The sequence below is a fragment of the Micromys minutus genome (assembly GCF_963924665.1).
Source record: "Micromys minutus genome assembly, chromosome: 10".
Classification (NCBI taxonomy): domain Eukaryota; kingdom Metazoa; phylum Chordata; class Mammalia; order Rodentia; family Muridae; genus Micromys; species Micromys minutus.
Window position 1 is genome coordinate 63,227,219 of NC_137979.1, and position 25,474 is coordinate 63,252,692.

A 25,474-nucleotide genomic window follows, 5' to 3' on the forward strand; every position below is an offset into this window, starting at 1 on the left:
CATGTAGAGGGAGCTGCTAGGCACAGCTGGGGCCCAACCAAGGAAGGGAGATGAGTCCCCAGTATTCCAATCATGCTTCAAGCACCTGACTTGGAACCTAAATGGGGAGACTCCTAGTATGCTGGCCTCACAGGCCTTCCCTAGGACTCAGCACCAGTGACTGTGACCTATAACCTGGGCAGTGCTTCATCTCTCTCTCTCACTTTGGGTTTACCCAAAGGTGTGCCAGTCTTTGTGTGTGTGGGCACGCACACACATGCGTGCATGCACACAAGGCAGGGACAGAGATGCAGACAGAGACAGAGCTCTAGTGAGTACATCGTCTTGTGCAGCCTAGGTTGGCCTTGAGCTCTTGATGTAGTTGAGGGAATCTGATCTTGAACTAACCCCAGCTAGACTGGAACTTGAATCTGTAGCTCAAAATGGTCTCAACCATGTGTGCTGCTTCCTGAATGCTGGGGTTTCAGCTATGAGCCAACAATGCCCAGCTGCTCATCGGCTTCTTTTGAGACAGGGTCTTTGTACCTCAGCTGGTCCTAAACTTGATCTTTAGCTTTGGTGAGATGCTTGCTGTGCAAGCCAGACAGCTTGAGCGCCATCCCCAGAGGCACAAGAAAGTGAAGAGAGGACCACCTCCACCCAGTTCTCTGAGGTTTCTGCTCTCTGGCATGTGTACCCCGAAGTCAGGATGACTTTGATCCTCTGATCCTTGTGCCTCCACCTCCTGAGTACTGAACTATATGCTGAGATCGAGCCCAGGGTGTCTTCTGCATGCTAGGCCAGCACTCAACCAACTAACTGAGCCAGCTCCACACTTCCACTTTCATTTTGATGAGGGACAGGACTATAGGGGCAAGAGGTAGGACACCCTCAGGTCTCAGGCCACAAAACTCTCTGGGCTCTGAGTCTCCGTTATTGTTTTGTGGTGAGTGAGTGCCCAGCTGTTTGTAGCTGCGGAGGGCTCCTGTACAAGGTGAGTGGGCTCCTGTTACCAGGTGTCTCTCAGTGCTTTACAAGTTTTCTTCTAGAAATAGCCCCAACCTGGTCCACTCCCCCAAACACCATTTTCTCCCCACACTATCTTTTTCTCGCTAGTTCCTGGAATGGTGGACACATTAGGGACAAAGGCCCTGGGGTGAGGAGCTGGGACTGACAGTAGGCTAAAAATGTCTCTAAAGAGGATCCACATGAAGGTCAGCCTAGGAGCTGGGGCTCAGTGACAGATGGCACCTGAAGGTCAGTCTAGGCTTGTGAGGAGGTAGTGGTAGGAGCAGCGGTTACACCTTCTCCCCAGGGTCATAGTGTGTCAGGGTTTGATGGTTTGGGAGTAGGTGCTAGAGGAAAATCTTCCTCTTCATATGTAGGAATTGGCCTGGCCCATGGAGGGGGTCCCCCCTCCCTTCTTTGAGCAAAATCAGGAAGGTGGTTGGCAAGTTGTAACTAGCAGACCCAGTCTGGGTACAGTGGCAACAGTCCTGCAGTGACAGTGGGAGGGAAGGATTCTTGTCTCAAGGCTTCTTTGTCCTAGTTGCATGCTGTGGGAAAACTGAGGTGGGGACGGAGAGGCTTAAACACATGAAAACCCAGAGGTGTGCAAGAGTAGACATGGCCTGGATCCCTTCGTAGGGAGAGCTGTCTGGAGCAGAGTTGCCAGCAAGGGGGTGGGGAGGGACAACAGCCTCTGGCCTCTTGTCTTACCGAGGTCTGCTAAAGAGCAGGCATGTGGCTTTGCTGAGGCCTTCTAGGGCAGGAGTGAGCAGCAGCCCTGTCAGGTGTTGCCCAAGGAGTTCTTGAAACTCTCTGCTCTGCATGGACATTAGGAAACAGTTTTCTGCTGTAGCAGCATGTATGTTACTTACAGGCCATGCATTTGGGATGTTTGTGGGCTCTATGGGGATCTTGTTGATGGAGGATCTGTGGTGGGAGGACCACGGGGAGCTGGCTGGGCTTCCTGGATAAGCTTCCTCAGGCTAGTAATGGGAAGGGTAGAGGCTAGGCTAGGCCTGGGGAGGATGGATAGTCAGGACTAGTTCTGTGGGGGCTTGGCTGTGACACCTTGGAGCATGAGATCATAGTAGAGAGTGCAGAATGGGACCTGCCATGGGCATACCCGGTAGTACTTAAGATTCTGCTAGAATCCATGACTGTCATTACAGAAATGTCCCCACATATACTGTGACATGGCAGCTTCTGTGGTACCCACTGGTAGCATGTTTCTTCCTTTTTTTTTTTTTTTTTAAAAAAAAAAAAGGTGATGAGCATTTTTTTTTTTTTAAAAAAAAAAAAGTGATGAGCATTCTTTTTTTTGTTTTTAAGATTTATTTATTACATATAAATGCACTGTAGTTGTCTTCAGACACACCAGAAGAGGGCATCAGATTCTATCACAGATGGTTGTGAGCCACCATGTGGTTGCTGGGATTTGAACTCGGGGCCTCTGGAAGAGCAGCCAGTGCTCTTAACCACTGAGCCATCTCTCCAGTCCTGGTAACATGCTTCTTTTGTGGTGCAGATGGTAACTAGAGGGATGAGCAAACCCCTAGGTGTTCTGATGTAGAAAGGTGGGCAGCTGTATATAGGCAGACCTGGTCTTACCAAGTGCCTCGACCACCATGTGGCATATGACCATATGGTTAGGTAGGGCAGAGCCCACTTACCTGTTTGTTCTGGGCTCCCAGGAGGGATGGCGGCTCTGGTCTGTAGGGACCTTGAGCTCACTCTGCCGGCAGATGCTTCAGGCAGTTAGTTGGGGCTAGTGGCCTCTTTGGAGAGAAGTCTAGGGAACAGTTACGGGAGGGGACGACCCCAAGTACAGCGTTGCCAAAGTTCATTCAAAGGGAGCTAGGGATGTGAGCCACAGCCAGAGTGGCAGAGAGAATGGCCTTGCCACTCAGCTGTCTGCAGCACCTCAGCAGTAGCAGCAGGAGGGGTGTGGTTTGTTGGCTGCTTCCTCCTAGGTTGAGGCAGTGTGTAGCAAAGACCTGGCAGATGTTGAGCTCACTTCTTGTCTGCACATTTCCTTTTCCTGCAGGCCTCTGGCTGTACCTGGCAGGGAGTAGCCTGCCCTGCCTCACGCTGATTGGCTCTCCTAATTTTGGGTACAGGTCAGTTCACCGGGACCTGGAGGCCCAGATTGCCATCGTGACGGAGAGCCGAGCCCTGCAGCAGCAGCTTCATCAGGTTGGTTGAAGTGGTGGGCCTCTTGGGTACACGGTTGTCCTCACAGGCATCTTGCTAAGACAGTAAACTGAGAGAGACCCTGTGTCCCTCAAGTCTAAGAGAAACCTTGGAAGGCTAACCCTTTGAATGTTGACCACACAGCCAGGGTAGGCTTGTACGTTGCCTGTCGCCATTCCCTCTTGTGCTACAGAGACGACCGTTTCCTCACTGGAGCATGTGTCCAGTTTTTTCTAAAAGTGAAGGTCAATCTCACGGTTGGCTGTGGCTTTGACCCTTCCTGTGGAGCAGGTAACAGAAAGCTCAGAATTCACACATGCTGTCCTGTGAATTCTCCTGCAGCAGAGCCCTCTGCTCTGGTCTTGGAAGCTTGTGCCCTTTGTAGGAACTTCCCATTGGAGTCTTAGGTACAGGGCCCTAGCTCCCAGGCAGACCTCAAGAGCCCCATTGGCTTTTTGGTTTGTTTTTTAACTGTATATTATGTGTGTATGAGATGTGTATGAGTGTGATATGGGTGTGCCATGAAACCTGTGTGGAAGTTAGAGGTCAGTTTATACAAGTGAGCTCTTACCAAGAGTTTTAGAGATTGAACGCTTACATCCCAGTCTAGTGGGACAGCTCCTTCTGTGTTCGAGCCCTCCCGTGTTAGACTGCAGTATCCCGTGTTAGACTGCAGTGTTTGGGAGTCTCTGCTGCACTTTGCTGATAAGTGGGGGAGTGGTGTTACTGCTTTGTTCTTTGGATCGGCTCCTGTGTCTGGGACCTTGTCACTGAGGGCCAGGTGCCAGTAAGGGGAAGTGACAACAGCCATGCCCTGTAGCCCATGGGGTTATTGGGTGTGCTAGCAGATTTCCTTCAAATGACTGAGGAAGCTCTCAAGCTAAGGGCTTCCCATAACAGGGTAACTGTTGGCCTTGGAGCCAGGCTGTGGAGAAGGGATAAGCCTGCGGCTTTGGACACTTGGTCTCCTGGACTGTTCTCACTGGTGCAGAGAGCTTTGTGCACAGATGCCTCCCCAGAGAGAGCTGCTAATGATTCTGGCCCAGGCAAGAATAAATTCTGGGAGACTGGGCAAGCAAGTGCCCAGGCCTGTGCCCCAGGTCCTAGTACTGACAAGACCCCACTTCCTGAGATGGGGAGTAAAACCCACATCCTGGATCTTGAGAAAGGCCAGGCTGGTTGTGGTCTGAGCTGATTTCTCAAATGACATACTTGGGATAGTTTCTTCCCAAACCTGCCTCCCAAGGGCTTTTGATGGTGGGAAGGTGGCAGCTCATGCTGCTGTAGCTCTTCCATTCTTTAGTGTATTGATTCAGGGTCTGAAGTAGAGTTGTGTTTCTAGATGGCTCCATTTGCTTCAGTATACTTTAAGGCCTGCAGCTGGCCTCCTGACCCTCAGTGTCTGGTTGTTGAGTGCTGTGTGCTGCTGCGCATGCTCAGCCCCTGGTCTGTGGTCTCCACACTCAGAAGGGCAGCTGGAGTTCTCTTGGGACCCAGGGAAGGGCCCTGTCTATATATCGAGCCTTGAAAATGGAAGATATTTTTATCAGAACCCCGAGTCCCTCCCTCGTAGAGCAGACAGTAAGAACTGAAAGCTTCCTGGTTTTGTTCAGAGGATAGCTTTCCACTTGTGACCTCAGAAAGACTCCTTGCACAGCACTGTGGCCTCTACCAGCTGACTTCCTTCTCCATCCCTGTTGTGGTGTCTGAGGACACTGAAGCATTTCTGGTAATTTAATTGAGATCTTTGCTGGGTGTTTACTAAAGAGCAGAGCTGGAGTTGGGTCTTGGAGACGTCTCCAGACCAGTCCCCTCCTCCACAGCAGCGGCCCATAGAACCTTTGGAACTGTCAAGATGAGGAAGCCAGCTGTGGGGACAAGGGTTTGAAAGTTTGGCATGGACGTTGGCCTCAGGATGCTGCCTCTGTGACCATCACAAGTTTGATTGAAGAAAGTATAGGAGAGGTGAAGCTGTCCCTGGGTCTCCACCTCTGTGTGGGCAAAGCCTCAGACTCTTTTGCAAGGTCTTCAGTGACATATTCTCTCACTCGTTGGAGTGAACTGTGATGAGTCTGTCCCTTCCAGTGTGGGATGATGGTGGCCCTGCAAGGCTCTGTCTGGGCCTCCTGTGTATGCTGATGGTCATTAAGCTGTGACCCTCAGAATGGGTGTAGGTGTGGCCCAGATGCTCAGAGCAGTGTCTTCCAGAACTTAGGGCAGAAGAGAACAGCATTTGTAGGGGACCCATAACCTATAGGATCAGAGACAAACATGTATATCTTAGTTTTCTTTTATTACCATCCCTCCTGTGTACACCCACACATTCACTCACACGCTCACACATATGCCATAACATGGGTGAACAAGTTAAAGGAGTCAGTTCTCTCCTACCACAGGAGTTGTCAGGCTTGGAAACAAGCACCTTCACCAGCAGCCATCCACCTGCGAGTCTGCTTGTCTTTTAAACCCTGGGTTTAAAGGTAAAAGTTTATAGTTTGTATGCAACAGAAGAAACTGTGTCTTCATGGTACTCATTTGGATTGTTCTGTCTTCGTTCTGGGAGCCTGTGGACAGGTCTGACTCCCAGCCTTCCACTCCTGCATGTACCAAGAGGCCAGCCACTGTGGATGGATATGCTTAGGCTCTGTCTTGTATTCCCTGAAGAGTTCAGTAGAACATCGTACAATACATGACACAGGATATTACATCTCATATCTATAGTTGTGTTAGATATTTTAAACAGCATTGTGTTGGAAGCCTGAGTTCCAGCTGGAGATGAGCTCACAGCTGCCTGTACGGCAGCTCCAGGGAATTGGGCACTGCATGTATACACTCATCTATATGCAGATATATACATAAAATGTCTGTGTGAGAGGCAGGCCAGGTGATTCAGGCCTATAATCCCAGCAGCTCTGGAAGCCTAACACAGAAGGACTGTATCAAGGTCAGCCTAGGTACTTTAGTGAGATCCTATTTTAGAGTTTTTTTTTTTTAAAGTAGACGAATGGAGCTGTGGCTGGGTGGTGGAATGCTCTACCCACCAGCACGCTTGAGGTTCTAGGCCTAATGGCCAGCACTGAAGAAAGGATAAAAGCATGTCTGTGTGAGCATGTACACACCACTGTTGGATTCAGGGACTTGAGTGTGTATAGGATTCAGTGTCTGGAGGTCATGTGTTCCGTGGGACCAGCTATATGTCTGTTGTGTGTCTTGTGTCTGGTTTTTGTGGTGTCTGTCTGGTAGTCATGCGTTGGGCTATATGTTTTCTGTCTCATGTCTGGTTACTGTCACCTTGTTACTTGATTGCGTCAGTCTTGACACTGGTTTGTCATCTGGGTTAATTTATAAGCGAATACTGGATATTTAGGTGGTTTCCAGCCTTTCTCCACTGTAAATGTGGCTGCACAAGTGTCTGTAAAAATCTTAGTGTATGGGTGAGATCACAGTTGCTTTCTTGGGACTAGCTCTGGCGAGTGTCACTTTCCTTCAGCAGCGGTCACTGATACTAACAGCACTGACCTGCAGTTTGGAAGGGACCCTGCCTTGTGTTAGGCACTTCTTTTCTGTGTTGGGTGGGGCCCGGGCTCTGTACACGATGAGCTAATAATGCTACCACCACTGATTGACACCCACCCCAGACCCCTGTTTCTTATTATTTTGACTTACACTAATTTATCTCATGAGGGGTAAACATCTACAGTAGTTTCCACCAGCTTTAACTGTTGAGCCAAATCAGCGATGTATAAAGGCGGAGCCCTCGGCCTCAGTCTGCAGGAGGCCGTGTAGATGGCATCTCTGACCAGTCCCATGGGCATCTCTGTTGTGCCAAGTGTCTAGGAACTACAGGCTGACCCACACCTAGTGCCTGACTGTTCTTTCTCTTCTCAGGAGCAAGAGCAGCTCTATCTGCGGTCCGGTGTGGTATCCTCTGCGACCTTTGAGCAGCCGGGTCGGCAAGTCAAGTTGTGGGTGAAGATGGTGACCCCACTGATCAAGAACTTCTTCTGAGAACAGGCAGGTAGGTGTTGGGAATTCAGAGTAGACCAGGAGTATTCTGAAGGGATCCTTGGGACCCTGTAGCCCTGTCTACCCACTGCTTCCTTTGCTTGACACAGTATTGGGCTGTTGTGGACAGCAGTTTTAAAGCAAGTGCTGATTTTGCTTCTCCCCCAAACCCCCTCGGGTGCTGCTGCTGCCAGCAGCATCTGTCTCCTTCTGATCTCCCTGCACAAGGGTTCAGGGTAGCCCTGGGGCAAGGGCATAGAGGGGCTTCTTTTATCCCCTGCTCGAAAATGATGTGTGGTGTGGCCCTGTGACAGACAGTGCTTAAAGATGGAGGAGTTGTTCTGGAGTGAGCTAAGGGTGTGTGTGGTGTACGCTCCTGCACGCGTGATGGGACACAACATGATACCCTGTCTCCCTGGTGTGTATGCATCAGGTTAATGTGATAGTAGAGAGGCCAGTTGAGGTTCCCGTTGGTCATGTAGTGTGCTCTGCCTGCCCAGGAGCCTGGGCACTGGGAGAGTGTGGTTGGTCCAGCAGGTGGAGAGTGCCCCTTACTGGAGCTGACCACCATGAGCCATGGGGTGTCTGGACCAGTGCACCCTGGGGGAGGCGCCGGGGGTCTGTCTGCAGACCTTTGCTTCTCCTGCAAGGTCTCACTAACCCTGGCCGGCCCAGAACTCACAGAGATCCACCTGTCTCTGCCTCTTAAGTGCTAGGATTAAAGGCGTGGACCACCAGGCCTAGCAGTACTCAGTACTTCATCTTTTTTTTTTTTTTTAAACTTTCATTAGCCAGGTACAGTGGTTATACACCTTGAGTCACAGCACTCTGGAGACAGAGGCAGGAGAATATCTGTGAATTCAAGGCCAGTGTGGTCTGCAGAGGGAGTTATAGCAAAGCCAGGACTACATAGAGGAACCCTGTCTCGAGAAAACAAAATAACCTGTTATCATAATTTTAGTTGTTTTCAGTCACACAAATGTAGACTAGATGCACTTGTGGGCCAGCCGTGAGCGGCTCAGTCTTACCCCCTTCCTTCCAGCATCTGCTCTGCCCTTCTGATGACACATGCCCGTGTTTCTAAACCCAGTGCATACGGTTTCCCTCTGCAAGTGGCTTAAACTACACCAGCATCACACTTTATACAGATTCATTTCTAACCAGAAGGTGTGTGTAAGCCCAGAGAAATAAGACCAGGCTGGCCTCAAACTTATGGTAATCCTCCTGCCTCAATCCCTCAAGTTCTGGGATTGCCAGCATGTATCAGTGCACCTGGCTCATTTTAGTGTTTTTGGTTTGACATAAGATTTGAAGTTGCCATTGCTGCTGCCTTTTGGGGGTGGGAGGGGAGTTGTTTTGACACTGGGTTTCTCTGTGTAGCCCTGGCTGTCCTAGAACTCACTCTGTAGACCAGGCTGGCCTCAAACTCAGAGATCTACCTGCCTCTGCCTCCCCAGTGCTGGGGTTAAAGGTGTGCACCACCATCTTGTTAGGTTCCAGCTTGTTTTGTACCTCCTCACAGCAGGTCCCCTCAGGTGCTTGCCTGTCCATTCCTCCGGGGTCTCCGGGAGCCAGTGCAGACAGCTGTGGCTGACTGGGCTTGCAGCAGTGAGTGCTGAGGCAGGGGGCTTGCAGCAGTGAGTGCTGAGGCAGGGGCTTGCAGCAGTGAGTGCTGAGGCAGGGGGCTTGCAGCAGTGAGTGCTGAGGCAGGGGGCTTGCAGCAGTGAGTGCTGAGGCAGGGGCTTGCAGCAGTGAGTGCTGAGGCAGGGGGCTTGCAGCAGTGAGTGCTGAGGCAGGGGCTTGCAGCAGTGAGTGCTGAGGCAGGGGGCTTGCAGCAGTGAGTGCTGAGGCAGGGGGCTTGCAGCAGTGAGTGCTGAGGCAGGGGCTTGCAGAGTCAGGAGCACCTAACCGTAGCCAGGACCACTGCTCTCAGCTGCTGACAAGGTGGGGCTCTCAGGGAGCAGCACTCACACTATGTGCGACCCAGGCCCAGCTGTCACCAGTGACGGGTAGGGGACTGGGCTTCTGTCCGCAGAGGCAGCACTGGACGAGTGGCCTTCCTCTGACCTGCTCCCCTGCTCACTCTCAGGCCTTTTGGGACTCCTCTGCAGGTCTGACTCCAGCACTTTGTTCCAGATCCCTGCAGGTAGATCTGGAAAAAGGTAGACGCCTTTAGGACGTCTGGAAATTTTGTCAGCTCGCAGTTTGTATGTGTGAGGTAAATTACGGTTTTATTTCAGGCGTCAAGGCTAGATTAGAAAAATTCATTTTGTGTTATTGGCAGGGATTGGAACAAGTTGCTTGGAGGCTGCTGGCTGCGCCATCTGAGGGAGCTGCAGCGACCCCTCCTGGCCAGCAGAGGCAGGTGCCCAGCTGTAGGGCTTCCGGAAACTCCCTCCCTCCTTGTTCTCCAGGGAGGTTAGATTCCCGCTGTTTCTGGTTGGGGCTCAGGTTCCAGGACCTCTTCCCTTAGGTGACTGCCCTTCAGGCACGTGTTCCCAGAAGATCAGACAAGCTGGGTGGGGCAGTGCCCAAGGAGGGTTGCTTTGCTTTGTAACCTTGAAGGCTTAGAAACCCAGAAAATGATGTAGGGAGCGCCCCTCCCCCTTGGAGTTAGAGGCTTTACTGGCAGTTTTCCATCACCCTAGTGTCCTCTTGTCCGCCTCCCATCATCGTGCCACCTGCCACATCTGCCCCCCAGTCTTCAGACGTGGCTCCCATGCGAACAGACTCAACCAGCCTGGCAGTGAGGCCTCAGCCCAGCATCACTAGGGACAGGTGCCTACTGAAGAGGGCTGCCCACAGGGCTGCAGTCCACTGCTGGCTTCAAAGGGAGGGCTGTGTGTGTTTACGTTTGGGTGTTAGGTGGGGAAAAACGCCAAGTAGCCCACATAGCCACCCCACAGTTAGGCCTGGAGCATTTACAGGGACATGTGTGTGACTAGGAGGGGTGTTAGTTACTCTGTAATGCTGCTGCCCTACTGCAGGCCTGAGAAACCCTGGCCCCAGAGCACAGCATGTGGTGACAGCTCCTACTGTCCTTATTTTGCCCTGTTGGTGGCTTCAGTGGGGGAAGGATGGCTGTGTGGCACCTCTGTCATGGCTGGCTTTTTGCAGTTCTGAGGCTCAGTGTAGATGCTACTGGGTGGAGGGAGCACCTGATACCCTGGCTGTGGCACTTCGTGTTCTGTATCAGTCCAAAGGGTGAGTGCTGCACCTTAACCCCACCTACCGCTTGCATGAGATATGTTCCTGGGCTATCTATTTCCCAGGATGCTTGCTCCTCAGCTGCTGTATGTGGCATTGGGCACTGAGTGACTCAGACTGGCACTGTGATTTTAATATTTTAATCTGTACACTCCCATAGCCTAGGTGCACTGGGTTTGTAAAGTCAACAGTTATCAGTTGCAAAGTGAGGTTTCCGATTGGGTCTTGGTCACGCTGCGGGTGCAGTTACACCTGCAGGAGCAGCGCCACGGCCGCCAGGATCCACTTGGCCGCCTTCTCTTTGGTCTTCAGGTTAAAAGTCCAGACATAGGTGGGTCCTCGGATGCGCGTCTTGTATACGGGGCACTCATAGATGTTCTTGGTCTCCATTCGGTCCACAGGAATGGCCTTGATGAAGATGACGGGCATGACTGGGGTCAGATCCTTGAGCCTGGCTTCAGCAATGACTCCGGTCTGGGTGTCCCAGCGAGCTCCTGTGGGGACAATGAAGCTGAGGGTCTGGGTGCCCCAGGGGAGGCAGAACCCACTGTTTGGAGTGCTGACCATGAAAAGGGGAGACATGGTAGGGGGAGAGGCCTGGCCTACAATCTCCCCACTCTTTTCAGAGACAGGCCAGTGACTGAAAGCCATGAAGCGTTCAGGCCAGGTAGCAGGGTCTGAGAGTGCCAAACATGGAGGAGTGTGAACCAAGGACTCCGAGGTGACTCTGCATGCTGTAATGGCTCTGAGGCTGCATCTTTCCAGAGCTTCATCTCAGCCTTCTCAGTGTCAGTGCAGAGAAAACTGACCGCAGCCCAAGCTCCAGCAATGCCCCTTCCTGAGCCTCCCTGTGCAAGGTCTGCTCTGTACATAGAGAATAAGTTATATATGTGCACATATAAATACTGTCTGCTGTTCATGTGTCCAGTGTGGCACTGGAATCACAATAAACATGGAGAATGGTTGTTGTGTACTTGTTCAAGTGACGTGAGCAGTGAGCTCATGACCCTCGGGTGGCCTGCATGTCCTACTGATCTGCTCTCCCACTGTCCTTGCTTGGTGGGTGGCCTAGACAGTCTTCCTCCTTGAAGCCTTTGCCCTGGGGTGCCTCATAGGAGTGTTGGCTGGCAGAGGTGGGGCCCTGGCTGAGGGTCAGCCACATGCCCTGAGCCCCAGACTCAGCAAAGCTCCAGCTTGAGGTTTGAGGCCATATTCCTCCTCACATCCGATACACGTAGATGCTCCTGTCTGGGCTAGAGCCCAGGCCGGCTGGAACGAGGTTTGCCTTTTCTGGGATGGGGTCTTCCTCTGCCCACGGAGTCCTAACAATCCTCCAGTCCCCTCAAGGGCTCTGTGTGGCAACAAGACCACCCCTGCCTGGGACTGTGCCCACCCTGTCTCATCTACGGCTTAGTGGGTAGACAAGTTACCTTCCATGAAGAGCCCGTACACATAGGCGCCCTCTCGGGGAGGAGCAGTCATGTCCTCCCGGTTCTTTTTGGTCACTTCCACAGACAGACACATCTTATCCAGGGGCCACTCGTTTTTTCTGGCCATAGACTGCATGATAGCAGTGAGGAACGACTGGGGGTTGAAGAACCCGGCTAGCCACACGGTGGTGGGCAGGGCAAAGTCTGTTGTCCAGGCTTCAAGCTCCTGGAAGAAAACAAGAGCTTCTGAGGGAAGGGAGGGGTCTCAGCTGTGCCTGCAGGGCATTCCTCGGAGAGTGGCTCGGCCCTGGACCCAGAAGCAGCTTGCTTTCTAAAGGGGGCGGATCTCTGAGGGACTCCCCTGGACTTCCTGCACTCATTTCTCTAATGTCTCTCTCCTTGGGAAGTCGCACCTGCCTGATCAGACATCTGAGGGGCTGGGTTCAGCCTTCCCACCTGCTTTGGTTTGTGGTGGCCAGTGGGGACTCTGAGGCCATGGCACATAGACACCTGGAGGCTCCAGAGTCCTGTGACTTACCCTGATACGTTGCAGCAAGTCGGCATACCAGGCCGCCAAGCCCATCATGGAGGGGTAGGCCCGGGCCACCCAGGTTTCGGGCACAGTGTCATAGAACAGAGCGGTGGACAGGTCTTCCATGTCGGTTGTGATGGTCAGCTCACCCTACGGGGCATAGTCACATTTTGGAGGACAGATGTGGTAAGTGTTGAGCCCTCTGCTGTGTGCCTGAGTTGCCAGCATGGTAGCACCTCCTGAGACCATGGCCAGGCCATAACTAAGCTCTGTGGCTGGGAGACCAGGGATAGAAGGGCTCAGACAAGGGTCAGACTGGAGATCCGAGGTGTGCTGTGTGGCTAGCTGTCCCTCTGCAGACAAGCCTGTGCCTTGGAGGACATTGGAGGTTTTACCTTCAGTCCCAGGTTTAGCTCCTTCAGTGAGCGCCGCATCTCATTGGTAAGGATGTTCATCCTCTCGCATTCTTGAAAGGCAACCACCACGTAGGGAGTCTTTTCAGCGGCTTTGGCCATGATCTCAGCCATGTTGAAGGTCTCTGGGATCTTCTCAAGGATGTCATCCAGCACAGCCTTCACCTGGAAACCAGTGCCAGGCAAGCCTGTGACATCACCGACCGAGACAGCACCCCCAACACATCAGAGGAAAGAGCTGCTCAAACCTAAGTTCACAGGCCTGCCTGAATCTTGGAGGGGGAAGAGGCCAGTGGGCTGGGGAGTCGGAAACGTGGGATCACCGGGAGCAGCCACATGACCAGAGCTGTGAGGGCATCAGGCCTGGTAGCCTGGTGTCTCCAGGTGCAACTGCTCACGCTGTTGGGTGCTCTTGTGGACATGGGACTGTCCTACGGTCCCCACACACAGTGGTCACCCACCACCGTCCCATCAGTACATCTCAGTCTGACCCGGCATACCATGCCAGTGTGGCCCTGAACCTGAGGTCCTCCTGCCTCATAGCTTCTGGAGTCCCGAGATTACAGGTCTGTGCACACATTACAGGTGTGGCTCAGCAGGAGATTTCTGGCCAAATTAATATGTCAATAAAAGTTTCAGACCCTGAATAGGGACTTCGGACTCCCATTCTGGCCTGTTTGTTATTTAGCTTTGCGCTTAGCTGATGTGTGACAGATCGTTCCCACAATGTAAGAAAGTGAGTGTTGAAGCAAACCAAGCAGAAGAGCCTCACCGTGCTCTTGAGATGTAGCCACCTGACTGCTTGTGCCCAGACCATCCTCTGAGCTTGTCCTGGAGGAACCACCCTGTCACACCAGAGAGTTCTGGGCCCACAGTAGTAGGCCAGTGATGCCTAGGACCAGTTGTAGATCTCACCGGTGTCCGAATTTAGTTCCCAAAGTCGGGACAGAGCACACCAGCCTCACAGGCTGCCCAGATGCTGTCTCCAGCCAGGGCGGCACTGTACTCCCATGGCTCTAGGCCCTACCCGCCTCTATTGCCAGGGACACAAGACGGGCCCTACCTTTTCCTCTCGTGACACCCCAGTGCCTGCTCCCGAATCTGTCTCTTTGGGCTGCATTTCTAGGACTGTTCGGAACAGCTTCTCCGAGGTGACTGTCAGGAAACCGATCTCTGCGTTGGGGTGCAGGCCATACAGGTAAGGACTCTCGGGGGGCAGGTTCTCATCGATGTACTCGTGGTATCCCTGGGAAAGGGTGGCTTATGAGCAGACTGTTGGGCGTTTCCTCACTGCATCTCCCACGTGGTCTGTCCCAGTGGAGTCCTGCTTGTCTACCCATCCCCCAGATACGAAGCAATTTCTTCCTCATTGCCAGGGCCTCATTTTGGGTGCTTGGATTCATGCTCCGTTACTGAAAGCCTTTTTCTTTTTAACTTTTTAAAATGTATTTATCATGTATACAGTGTTCTGCCTGCATGTCAGAAGAGGGCACCAGATTCCATTACAGATGGTTGTGAGCCACCATGTGGTTGCTGGGAATTGAACTCAGGACCTCTGGAAGAGTAGTCAGTGCTCTTAACCTCTGAGCCTCGTTTTTGTTGTTTTTGAGACAGGGTTTTGTGTAGCCCAGGTTGGCCTCAAACTCCCTACCTTGAGCTCCTAGGTCAGCCCTCCCCAGTGCTGGGCTTTTGTTGTGGGCCACTATGACAGGTCTTATGCAGGGCTGAGAGGTAGAACCCAGGCCTCCAAACATGCTAAGCAGGGACTCTGTCACTCCTCAACACCTCTAACATCTGTAGGATGTCTGTGGTGTGGGCCCCCAAGTAGGAGAACCTCTCCCTACCTTATAGTCCAGGTTTGGAGGGATCTGAAACCCGGGGGCCAGCCACACCTCCCCTTCCAGCATCTCCACACGGATGTACTCTGCCAGGTAGGTCCTGCACAGCCGGCGGTCCCAGTCATCGGTGATATGGCCTCCGTACATGATCTCACCAAAAAGGTAGCGGAGATCATCCCAGGGCACCTGAGAAAGGGGGGAGGGTGTGGGGCTAGTTAGTCCCGCAGGACCTGCTCCCTCCCAGGCTGCTTTGTCACCACCTAGTAGCTGAGGAGCACCTCTCTCGATTCCTGCTCCTCCATGTCTGACATCTCAGGCTGGCCCCTCTGAGCTCAGGCTAGCCCCTCGGAGACCCTCTGCTTTGGCTACCATCTCAGGCTGGCTTCAGCCTCTCGTTTCCTCCTCCACAGGGATGTCTCTTGGGGGTTTTTCAAGCTGATGCCAGGCTGCTATGGGCTACCTGGTCCTTCTTGGTTTCCTGGGCTCTGTCTGCTTTGACCATGAGTCTGGGCTCCACACAGCAGTTGGATTGTGCTCATGAAAGAGTTGTTGCTGGACCCCAAAACTTTGGCTCTAAGTCCAGACAGTTGTCTGTGGACCTGACCTCCTTGGAACTGCCTTGGTGTCTTTCTTTGCTTATTCACAATTGTGTTTGTGTGTGTGTGTGTGTGTATGTATGTATATGTATATATATGTATGTTATATATATGTATGTGTGCACACAGTGTGGCACCAGCTCTCTCATGGGTTAGGTGGGTCTCCCCTCTCTCTCCTTGCACTTCATCCCATCTCTGCCTCGTCCCATGTCTCTCACTGCCTGAGACACACACAGTATTTCAATGCCTGGTTCATGCATCCCTTTATCCACAAAGCCAGGAAATGTGGCCTGTGGCCTGTTCCTGCTGCACACAGCAGTTTGAGGGCGAGAAGGGAGCCACATCTGCACATCTTCATTTTCTGGCAGCCGCTTTAGGAAAAGTCCCAGGCTCCCGGACCTGTGACAGGTGAGGCTTGTTCCCGAGGCATTCTTTGTTTGGTCCAACCTGTAGATCCCAGCTCTCGGAGCTGCTGTGTGAGCAACCCTGCTTCAGGACTGTGCCACCTGTGTCTGTTTGGACACACATGCCTTTCCCCCAGGATGGTGGCTGGCATTTCCACAATCACCCCAGTGTCCTGCCAGAGAACGTTTCATGGGTGTGTTGGTGAAATAGGCTGGTGAACCATTTATCTGATTTAGTCTTGTGAACTTTCACTCAGAACATCAGTATGCTCTGAGTTCTCATCTTAATGAGTGTGTGTGGTGTGTGAGGTTTGTGTGTCTGAGTGTGTGTGGGAGGTGTGTGTGGTGTGAGGTGTGTGTGTGGGAGGTGTGTAAGGTGTGTGGTATATGTGAGTGTGTGTGAGGTGTGTAAGGTGTGTGTGAGTGTGTGTGGGAGGTGTGTGTGGTGTGTGTGTGTGTGTGTGTGAGGTGTGTAAGGTGTGTGTGAGTGTGTGTGTAAGCTTGGGTGGGGGCCAGCACATGCCGTGGCGCGTATATGGAGGTCAGAGGATTGGTCCTCACCCACCCCCTTCTTTGATATAAAATCTCTTTACTGCTGTGTGCCCCAGGTTATCTGACTTGAGTCTCTGTGGGACTGCCAAGATTACAGTGGTGCTTTATGTGGGCACTGCAGATCTGAACTCAGGTTGTTGCACTTGGACATTCAGAACTTTACCCCTTCCCCCACCCCCAACCATTTCTCCAGTCTTGAATTGTCATTTTCTAACTTCAAAGGTTTTTTGTTTGGTTTTAAAATGTGTTTTTAAAAATGTGTGTGGGCAGGTGCTGTCTGTGAACCACACGTGTGTGCCTGGTGCCTGTGGGGGCCAGAAGAGGGCATCAGATCCTCTGGAACTGGAGTTGCAGTTGTGAAGCATCTAGGTTCTGGGATCGAACTCGGGGCCTCTGCAAGAGCAGCCAGCGCTCTTGGCCTTGATTCTCCCTCCAGCCCTCATCAAAGCTTCTTTTCTGGTCTTCTCAACTTTTTAGGCAGTTGGTTGGGCTCAGGGACCGGCCACCAGAGACAGGGTGGGTTCCCCACCTGCTGCACAGCCCTGGAGCAGTCCTCAGAGGACAGGCATGAGTGCAGAGCTTGTCTACTGGAGACATCACTACCAATGCTTGCTTAGATCAGACGTGACCTGTGTATCAAGAGAGTGCTCAGGATCCCCCAAGCCTTGAGCTCTGAAGGAGGGAGGTCAGCCAGCGCAGGCGGGACAGAACACGCTTGTCGGGACATGCCTGTCGTCGTAGGACATGATGTTCTTCTCAGCAGACTGGAACCTGTGTGTGTTCCTGTGGTGGAAAGTCTTTACCACGCCTGGCAAGACCACCTCTCCCTGCCATCTCCCCACAGACCCTCGGCTGGCATCTTCTCTGTTCATGTTGGCTTGGGGGTACCACGGGTGAAATGTAGCCAGGGACCACCTCATCGCCACAGGTGGGGACTGTCCTGCAGGTAGTGGTACCCCCCCCACCAGTCTGCCTTCCTGCTCCAGCCCGGCTGGATGTGTTACATACATGGTCCAGGCAGCATCTTCTTGCCCAGCCTCCACCAAGGAGGCTCTGTGATGGCCTCTTAGGCTGGGAAGATGGGAGGGTTCTCCCATCTGCCTGCAGAATCATTTGAGTGGTCCTCAAAGGGATGCCAGCAAGGATCTTGTGAGGATGGCTGTATTAGATGGTGAATGTCAGCCATTGCCTGTTTACTGCGGGGGAGCCCACAGGCAGTGACCTCTCCTGACCCTGGGCTGTTCTACTTGCATTTGATCCCCACCTCCCCTTGTACCCCAGGCTGACCTTGGACTTGCTGTGGACCTGGGGGTGACCTTACACTCCAGATGTTCCTCCTTGTGCCTCCCAAGGGCTGGGTAACAGGCATTCACCACCATGCCCTTTGTTGAGCTTTCTTAAGGGGGTGGGAAGTAGGACAGGACTCCCAAGACACATCTGGTCCTCATGTAACCCCAGAAGCTTGGATGCAGGTTGTCAGCCCTGTTCATTGAAGAAGCAGGTTCCGAGGCTGAGCGGCTCACCTGAGGTATCCCAGTCTGCAGGCACAGATTCGTGTCTACTCTGCACTGGCTTGGCACCAATTGTCACCCCAAAGCAGTGCTGGGTCCTGGTTGCTGTCACATTCTCTGGAGGTCAAGTTCACTGGATGCCATATATGGTGGCACATGGCTCTGTGCCTTTGCCCCTCCGCCTGGGAGTAGTTGCTCAGGGTCTGTCTTTTTGGGACCCACAGTCTCTGTTGCTGTTAAATTGGGGGCACCAAGAGTGATGTAGAGAAGCCTGGGGTCTTGGTGTGTGTAACCCTCCGGCCTTTTCTGGAGAGAGTTCTAGGTCTGAGCCCACTTCTGGGGTGATGGGTCCTGATAACCATGAGAGGTGGGGGCTGCAGCTAGATGTAGCTTATGAATGTCCAAGTTCCAGGGACTTACAGACATATGTGGCCGCCAAACCCAACTGGGTGACTGCCGCTCACAGAGGGCCTCCTATTCAGTGGACTGTAACTGTTAAGTTTTTTTTTTCCCCCCAAATCCTATTTTTAATGATGGTTCTTAAACACTTTAACTTCCCTTCTAGCCCACCGCCCACTCTCAGAGGTAAGGCTCCAGGAGAAGTGGACCTGTTTAGAAAGGCTCTTTGGGGGCGATTCCCATCCGTGATGTCTGGAAATTGGCAGTTCAGCTCACAGTAGCAGCGGCAGATTGATTCAGTGATATCGAGAGGTCCACCTCGGTAGAGTCAGGCTAGCAAACAGGAGTCTGTGGTGGTGGCGCTGCCTAATAGAGACAGCCAGGCCCCGGCCTCAGCACGAGTTACTGGCAGGAGGGACCGGGAAAAGTTCTCAGCCGTGCGTCTCTCAGCAAAGCAGTGATCAGTGAAGACTCGAGCTCTATCCGCAAGCCAGGTTCAGCCCGTCACTGTCGCGTCCTTTTTATACCCTCCAAACACCACGTGTCCTCCATGGGTCTAGCCTCACAACATGGGTCTGTGTCAGCTGACATCACTACCCATCAGCCGAGGCGGCCCGAAGCTGCAGCACTGCACCAGAAGGTTTTCGGTGCCTTAATCTCAATGGAGTCCCGACCAGTGCAACTCGAAATGTAAGGCAGACCAATGCATGTGTGTCCTTGGTGAGTGATCCTTCATCATGAGTCCTTTCACGTGATCGATTTATCAGAACATCCTCTCTCCTGTGTCTGCTTCAGCTAAGCGTTCCTTCATGAGTCTGCCTCAGCCTTTCACCTGTGTTCACCTTCAGGAAAACACTCCTTCATGTGTTTCCCCAGCACACCTGAGACAACTGACTCTCCAAAGAGCCCCTAAGTTTCCACTTCAGCAGGCAGCGGAACATTCAGACTCCACAGTCTTGTCCCAAACTGGGTCACAGGTGGCCCCAAGATTTACCCAGCACAGCCCCCGTTGGTGTGTGGCCAGACTCCTGCACCTGCCTGCTGTTGTCCAAATCCTAGAGTTGAAATCCAGGGTCCTGTTTGTGTGTGAGGCCAACATTTGACCACCCAGCCACACCCATAGCTTTTTATTTTTTTTAAAGATGAGGTTGCCTGTGCTATCTATTCTCAAACTGGAGATCCTCCTGCCTCAGTCTTATGGCAGTGCATGTGCATCTGGACTGTGGGCGTGCACCTCCACACCCACCTGAAGTCAACACGCACTGCCATCTGCAGCCGCTGGCATGTGTGGTGGCTTGAGTCCCACTAGTTGTAAGAACACAAAGAAGCACCTTGTCTTCCTCTGGGACCTGTGAGGTCCCCCTTCCCCAAACCTGGGTCTGACTCTAGACACTGGCAAGCCTGTAGCCTGGAGTTCCTGGGGATGAGGTTCTCAAGATATGGCAGGAAAGCTGCAGCTGCAGCTTCGGGGGTGAGGTGTGTGTGTGTGTGTGTGTGTGTGTGTGTGTGTGTGTGTGTGTGTGTCGGTTAAGAACCCCCGCCATAGGAATGGTGGTGGGGTAACGATGCTGAGGGACTGTGGCGGAGTCACAGGTCCTGAGTCTTCAGATTCCCTTTGGTTTCTGGGACCCCCTCAACATCTTTTAAACATAAGGTAAGGGGCTAAGAGGAAGGGAGGGGTGCACTAGAGGGAGGGCCGGAAGGACAGGAGGGAGGGAGGCAGGTAACCACACTTTGCCCTGGGACCCTCATCTGCATCCAGGTGCTCCAAACAGTGGGGTAGGTTACTCCTTTCTTCAGAGCACCTTGGTAACTTCCCTTTTGTTAGTTCTGGATGCCGGCATGGTGTGGCGGACTGTGTCCTCTGAATGAATGATGAGGGGAAAAACTTTTACTTAAAAAAATGTACGTGCATGAATGTGTGTGGGTGTGTGCATACATGCAGGTGCCTGGATGACAGGGTGGGAGGACTGAAAAGTCGACTTGAGGATTAAGAGGCTAGGTCAGAGGAGCCGTGTGTGTGTGTGTGTGTGTGTGTGTGTGTGTGTGTGTGTGTAGGGGAGGTTGAAGCACTGCCAGGCAGGCCTGATATTCCCTGAAGCCCTAGGTGCTGGGCAAGCCCCTATACCTAGCCTCCTCTATGACTGTGAGTCTTCCTGTCGTGGGAACTGACCCTCGGAAAGAGCAGCAAGTGCTCTTAACCATCGATCCATCTCTCCAGCCCCCTGTCTACCATCTTGGGCTTATATATAACTGGGCATGTACATGGTTAAGATGAGGTGCATCATGGGGAAGAACACGTGTACTACAGATGCACATGACCCAAACTGTCCATCAGAATGGAGACCCACCCACACCCTGCCCTTAGCAACCAGCTCCTCCCCACTTCCCCCATGGCATAACAGCAAACCTACAGGCACTACTTCATGGAGCTCACGGCTCCTGGTGGCGTGCCTGATCTGCACCACATCTGCCTTCACTTCTAAATAAACTGCCTTCCCCCAGGAAACCGAGGGAGGAGGGAGCGGTCATGTCCCATCCCAGGTAGCCGGGGAAGCTTCGGACCCTGCATGCCTCACCTTGGGGTTGGCTTCCAGGTAATTGTAGAGCACGTTGATGGAGATGGTGAGGTCCCCATTGTTGAAGGGGTAGGACCGGTTCCAGCCCTGGGCACCAAATTTGCGCCTCTCGGCTACTACGGCATGGAAGTAACACAGAGCGAAGAGGATGCACTTGAACTCAATCTCCTTGGTGCACATCTCCAGGGTGTCCTGTCAAGAGGGGCGGCTCCACTCAGACACTCGGCTCTGGCTCTGCCTGTGGGTGCTGGGGTTACAGGCACTCATGCCTACCCTCAATATATATATATATGTTTAAACCTGATTTACTGTGGATGTGTGCGGCACGGTATGTGTTCGTGCATGCATGCTCATGTTGCGTGTGTGTGTGCAGGTCGGATGCTGTTCTCTGCAGCCTGCATGCTTGCCTGTAGGTTCTGCGGATTGAACCCACGTTATCCAGACTGGTGGCGAGCACCCTTACTTGCTGAGTGATCTCACTGGCCACCCAACATAGCTTTTAAGCGCCATTTTAGTGTACTCCTATTTATTGAAAAGAAGTTGGCCGTGCACTGGAGTGCCCCTACAGTACCAGCACCCGGGACACTGCAGGCTGGCTAGAGGGGAAGGCACTGTTGATGGTACCCCGCCCATCTGTCACCCATATCCCAGCAGCTGTCCCTGCACCCGCCATGTGCTCTCTACCTTCAGCCCGCTGTGACAGTGGTGTGCCCTTTAAGAGCAGGTTGTGAATGGTTTGTGGTAGATTCATAGTCCATGTGTTACATGAGGTATGGAAGTTCCCTGTTTCTCAGACAGGATTCCAGAGCCTCGGGTGCAGCCTGAGGAAGTAGTGTGTGCCCACAGAATGGTACAGCGGAGGCTGGTGAGGAGAGCAAGGGGCTGGCGGGGCTGGTGGCCCTGAGAGTGACAGGGTGGGAGGACTGAGAGGCTAGGTCAGAGGAGCCCCGTGTGTGGGGAGGGGCGGGGGGGGGAAACCCTGCCAGACAGGCCTGGTGCTCCCTGAAGCCCTAGGGTGCCAGGCAAGCCCCTGCACCCACCCTCCTCTATGGAGGGAACAAGAACGGATCGTGGGGGAAGAGCCTAGTCACGTGACAGCCTTGTTCAGAGCAGCATCAGAGGACATGTGCTCATGGAGCTGCAGCTCCAGGGGGACCAGCGTCACCACCTGTCCCTCACCTATTACCCTATTACCCTGAGCAGCAAGGCTTGGTGGCCCCAGATAAGCTTCATACCTCCAGAGGGTGGGGTCTGGATCAGGGAGAACTGTGACTCAGAATGGGACAGGGCCTCTGGAGCCACAGTAATGACGGGAACCCCTGCCGATGGCAGGGCGGTCCAGAGAGGCCATGCCGCCTCTGCGATTTCATTGATTGGTGAGTTTGCCCAGCTTCCAGGGACATCCTCTGATGTGACATTAGTGAGCTGGTGTGGTGTGGGTGGGAGGCCAGCACGGAGGAGCCCCATGGGTCTCAGAGGGACATCTTAGCTTACTGGGCATTTTTCTCCTTTGCCTGGCTGTGCGTGGGGGGAGCCTCCCTGTCTCACCCTCCCTACCTGAGTGAAAAGATCCAGCGCCTTGTGCAGATTGGCATACATGCCCGTGGGCGGCTCATTGGTGATTTTGATGGCGTTTTCCAGGATGCCCTGGGGGATGATGTGTGACTCAGGGGTGGGAGCGGGCTCTGCGCTGATGAACACTCGGTAGTCCCTGTGGCTGCCCGAGCTATAACGTTCCACCTTCTTGTCCAGGATGCTCAGCCATTTCGCCACCAGGTGAATGTTCTGCAGCAAGGAGCCATGCCTCAGGTCTGGGCGGACCCCGCTGCGCCCACCCTGCTGACCCGAACTGGTGAGGAGTGTATCCCAGTGGGTAACTCAGCCTTAGGATCAACCTTGTCTGTCTTCCTGGGTTCACAGCATAAACAACGTGGTCTCCACCACCCCTTTAGGAACTTAAGGAGAGTGTGTGTGGAGGGGCTCTGTGTTGGGGAGTTGTAGAGATGGTACCCCAGCAACAGGAGGTTCTATCCGTCCCCAGTAACAAGACCATGGCAAAGCGTCCTCACCTGCAGAATGACCCAGTGTCCTTTCTCGGCAGCCACATCCAGTGCATTCTCGGCCACCACCTCTTGTCCTTGCCCCAGGGACACGTTATGGAGTTTCCCATTGTCTATGGTAAATCCCAGTTTTTTCCCTAAAGAGGGGAAAAACAGGAAAAGTACAGGGGTGATTCAGAACCGCGGTTCGGGTTCTGCATTCCACAACCGGGAACACCACGCACCTCCCATCTTGTTTATTGTAGGGTGGAAACACACATCCCATAATAGGTCATCTGAAAAGGTGTGGCCCAGGGACATTCGGGGAAACTGCCCCTGCTGTGCAGCTGTCTCTCCAGTACCATTATCACCACCCCAGAGTGCCATGTGACCTTGAACTCCCTCTCTATTCCCCTTGCCTGGCAGCTGCTGTCTGTTCTCTGCCCCTGTGCTCAGCCTGGTACAGGCATTCCATGGAAATGGACCACACACGCTGAGACCCTCGCCACTGTCTTCTTGCATGAGCTCTCTGCTTTTGACTTTCGTCCGGGAAGAAGCGTGGACTCGGTTGATGGTGGACTAACAGCCCGTAGCAAGCTCTGGCTATGGCGTCTTAATCATTTTTTGTTTATTTCCAGATTTGTGATGGACAATTTTCCTTGCCAACATGACTAGGTACAGATTCACCATGGAAAATCCCTTCTAGATAGGTCTGTGAGGTGTTTCACAAAAGGAGGGAGGGTTCACCTCAGAGTGAGTGGCACCATCCCTATGGGCTGGTGTCCAAGCAAGACTGGGTGACAAAGAACGTTTCTCAACAAGTGTGTCTTGAACCCTTTGGGTGTGGAAGTCTTTCCACAGGGGTAACGGACACCGTAGTAAAACACAATGTTTCCATTAGGATTCATGACAGTAGCAAAATTAGTTACAAAGTAGCAATGAAAACAATGTTTTTATGGTTAGTGGGGGTCACCATGGTGGGAGGGGCTGTAGTGAAGGATCGCAGCGTTAGCAAGAGAGTCTCTGAGCAAGGACAACTGAGCTGAATGCCTGACTGTAGGTGCGATGTGACCAGCCGCCCCAGGCTCCCCCCAAACTGTACCCAAACAATAATTTCTCAGGTTTCCTTTTGCAGTCCCCTCCCCAGCCCCAGCTGTGATAGAAGTACCCCAGTCAGGGCTGTTTCTAGTTGGAAGAGAACAGGTAGGAAGGTGTCTTAGCCAGGGTCTCTGTTGCTGTTTCTCACACCATGTCCAAAAGCATCTCGGGGAGAAAAGGGTTTGCATGGCTTGTGTCTCAACCACAGTCCATCATGAAAGGCCATCGGGAACTCAACAGGAACCCGGAGGTGGAGGCTGTGGAGGGGCGCTGCTTGCTCCTCCCTGGCTCGCTCAGTTTGCTTTCTTAGAGCACCCAGGACTGCCGGCTTAGGATGGCATTGCCACAGTGAGCTAGACACTCCCCCCACCCCATCAACCACCAACCAAGAAAATGCCACAGGCCAGTCTGGTGGGGACACTTTCTCAGTAGAGTTTTTCTCTTCCCAAGTGACTTTAGCTTGTGTCAATTTGACATAAAACTAGGCACCACAAAGGCTTGGTGCTGGACCTACTTTTTAAGCCTTTCGGGACAGACCCAGCCTTGGACTGGAAGGTGCCGTGGTGACTCTGGGTATGGCGTACCCTCCCCTCTGCCCACCCCTCACTCCCACTGGCAGGCTTGTTTCTCTACCCCAGCAGCCTTTGCTAGTTGCTGGTTTTGACCTAGCTCTCTAGGGAGTCTGGGGTCCCTCCATGTGGTTTGTGTGGTTTCGAATTGTGTTTCCACGGGGCCCCATTTCTGCAGCGGTGCTTACCGAGGGCCTCCACGTCTTTGAGGGGGTCGACCCCGGGGGACAGGATGAAGAAGATTGGTGTGGAGGGGCTGCTCTCTTCGTAGGACTTGGAGAACTCCACACTCCGGCCCTCTACAAACTTACTGCCCATCTTCTCTTCCACAAAATTCCTGAGGGGAGCATGTTTTGTGGGATCACAGGCAGCTGGGCCCTGCTTGGGACCAGGGCTAGGGATATGTGGGTGGCTTTGGCCCAGGTGGGTGGGCCATTCTGGGTGGACTTCCTCTGTAGAAATTAAGGGGAAGGAAGTGGCATCTTGCCTTTTAAATTTTAATTAATTAATTATTAATTGCTTTCCAAGTGGTGGGATTGAAGGTCCCTGTGTATCAGCACAGTGCTGGGAACTGAACCCAGAGCTTTGTGCATCCTAGGCAAGCACCCTACAATGGAGCTGAGGCCCCCCACCCCCTTGCCTTCATCTATGCTGGGCACCCAATGGTACGCTCCTCTTTCAATCCCAGAGGCCCAGGGAATGGCACAAAGGGTTCTGCCCTTGATCTGAGAGTCCTTTCTGATCCAGCCCCAGCAGTCCAGGTCCCTTGGGAGGTTCTCTCATGTGGTCCAGTGCTTGGGGCGAGCTTTGTATTTCAGTGTCCACGTGTTTGCTGCCATCATAGGTGGCTGATGCACTACGTCTCCCAAGCTGGCCAGATGCTACTGCCTAGCGTCCGCTTTGAAAGCAGGACCATGGCAGGGCTGGGGTGGGCTTTGAGGGTCTTACTGCCCATGTGAGATGGCCAGGCACCTTTGCTTTTCCTGCACCCCTCCCTCACTATTTCAGGACTCCCCTCCCCCCAGCTCAGCCATATTGACATTTATCCTTTCCTGGTCCCCTTTTTCCCTACCGATCCTGGCCTTGTCCCTTTCTGTCTGAGAAAAACAAAACAGAAAAAGCCTT

General features: G+C 53.0%; 2 protein-coding genes across 3 annotated transcripts in view; one reads left to right on the forward strand and one right to left on the reverse strand.

The window, feature by feature from the left end:
* PGS1 (phosphatidylglycerophosphate synthase 1) overlaps positions 1–11,335 on the forward strand; it is a gene marked incomplete at its 5' end in the record, with an annotated part of 33,530 nt that extends 22,195 nt beyond the window's left edge. Inside the window, 3 exons of one of the 2 annotated variants that reach the window (XM_080924156.1) lie at positions 3,032–3,180; positions 7,066–7,195; positions 10,791–11,335. In XM_080924156.1, the coding sequence (XP_080780282.1) occupies positions 3,032–3,180; positions 7,066–7,185 (269 nt within the window). In that variant the 3' untranslated portion in view covers positions 7,186–7,195; positions 10,791–11,335. The remainder of the gene's footprint in view (positions 1–3,031; positions 3,181–7,065; positions 7,196–10,790) is intronic. The other variant, XM_080924157.1, reaches the window with a different exon arrangement.
* The window catches only part of DNAH17 (dynein axonemal heavy chain 17), a gene marked incomplete at both ends in the record, with an annotated part of 105,900 nt that continues 91,061 nt past the window's right edge, over positions 10,636–25,474 (reverse strand). Inside the window, 10 exons of the mRNA XM_080924155.1 lie at positions 10,636–10,883; positions 11,820–12,045; positions 12,358–12,501; positions 12,747–12,929; positions 13,828–14,010; positions 14,609–14,788; positions 20,644–20,835; positions 22,201–22,464; positions 22,713–22,840; positions 24,538–24,686. Of these exons, the coding sequence (XP_080780281.1) occupies positions 10,636–10,883; positions 11,820–12,045; positions 12,358–12,501; positions 12,747–12,929; positions 13,828–14,010; positions 14,609–14,788; positions 20,644–20,835; positions 22,201–22,464; positions 22,713–22,840; positions 24,538–24,686 (1,897 nt within the window). The remainder of the gene's footprint in view (positions 10,884–11,819; positions 12,046–12,357; positions 12,502–12,746; positions 12,930–13,827; positions 14,011–14,608; positions 14,789–20,643; positions 20,836–22,200; positions 22,465–22,712; positions 22,841–24,537; positions 24,687–25,474) is intronic.